This window comes from Anopheles cruzii, unplaced genomic scaffold, assembly GCF_943734635.1.
Source record: "Anopheles cruzii unplaced genomic scaffold, idAnoCruzAS_RS32_06 scaffold01414_ctg1, whole genome shotgun sequence".
Taxonomy (NCBI): Eukaryota; Metazoa; Arthropoda; class Insecta; order Diptera; family Culicidae; genus Anopheles; species Anopheles cruzii.
The window spans coordinates 4,446-5,348 of NW_026454999.1; the positions used below are offsets into that span (position 1 = coordinate 4,446).

The 903-nt window shown below is 50.8% G+C and overlaps 1 protein-coding gene across 1 annotated transcript; it reads right to left on the bottom strand.

Annotated features, from left to right (window-relative positions):
* Positions 1-238: 238 nt before the first annotated feature.
* Positions 239-741, bottom strand: LOC128276512 (angiotensin-converting enzyme-like; the record flags this gene model as incomplete). Its single annotated transcript, XM_053014968.1, has 1 exon — positions 239-741. A coding segment is annotated over one exon (503 nt), but the record flags the coding sequence as incomplete, so codon positions are not given.
* Positions 742-903: the final 162 nt, after the last annotated feature.

Consider the following 903-nt stretch of genomic DNA (forward strand, 5'->3'; position numbering starts at 1 on the left):
CATACTTCCGCTACTACACCAGAGTCGCGCAGTAGCTTATGGCTGTTGCTAAGTGTACACTTCCACGAATTTCATGGGCAGCAGTGAAACGAATGTCTAGAGTATGACGGATGACAATATCCGCTGTCGATATCGAGACAATGCAGGCCACCTCGCAGTATCTTGGCTTCCCTGTTTTCCTCCTTCGTCTTTCCGCACTTTGTCTCTTCGCCTATTAGTAAATCAACGACGAGCACGCTTAAAACACAACCGTTCGGTTTGGCTCCCAATGCCTACTCAACGTACTGTCGGTTGGTTCCCAGCCAATGTATACTCCCAGACGTTCGTTTTCAACCACCAACCAGTCGTAGAGAGGTTGGAAGTATTCAATCAGGGCGTCGGCACTCATACGCCGCTCTCCCGTAAGGACCTCCATCGCTTCTGGCCACGGTTTCGATGATCCCATTGCCAGCATCGCTTTGATGGCGTTGCCAGCTTCCGCGCTCTGGTAGATGTCACAATCGTTCAACGTTTTTTCCGGATCGCCCTTCACGTATTCGCCGGCCTTTTCACAAGCTGCACGGTGGAACTGGAATTGAATAATGTACGACACGAAGTACCGTAGGTATTCCACGTCCGCAGACACATGGTACTTTGCTGGAGGGTCAAAGTCGAGCTCGGAGCGCACCACCGGCGGCTCAATACCGGAGTACTTCGAGCGCATCTCCCAGAATCTGCAGTTGTACTCTTCTGGCTCAATATCTCCTCGGAAGATTCCCCAACGGTACTTATCGATCGTGTAGGCAAAAGGTAAGAAGGCCAGCTTTGTCAATGCTGAGCGATAGAACTGATTAAGCTTAGACTCCTCATCCTGCACGAAGTCCTTCAGCAGGCCAATCTTCTCCAAGTGCTTTGGAGTGGAAA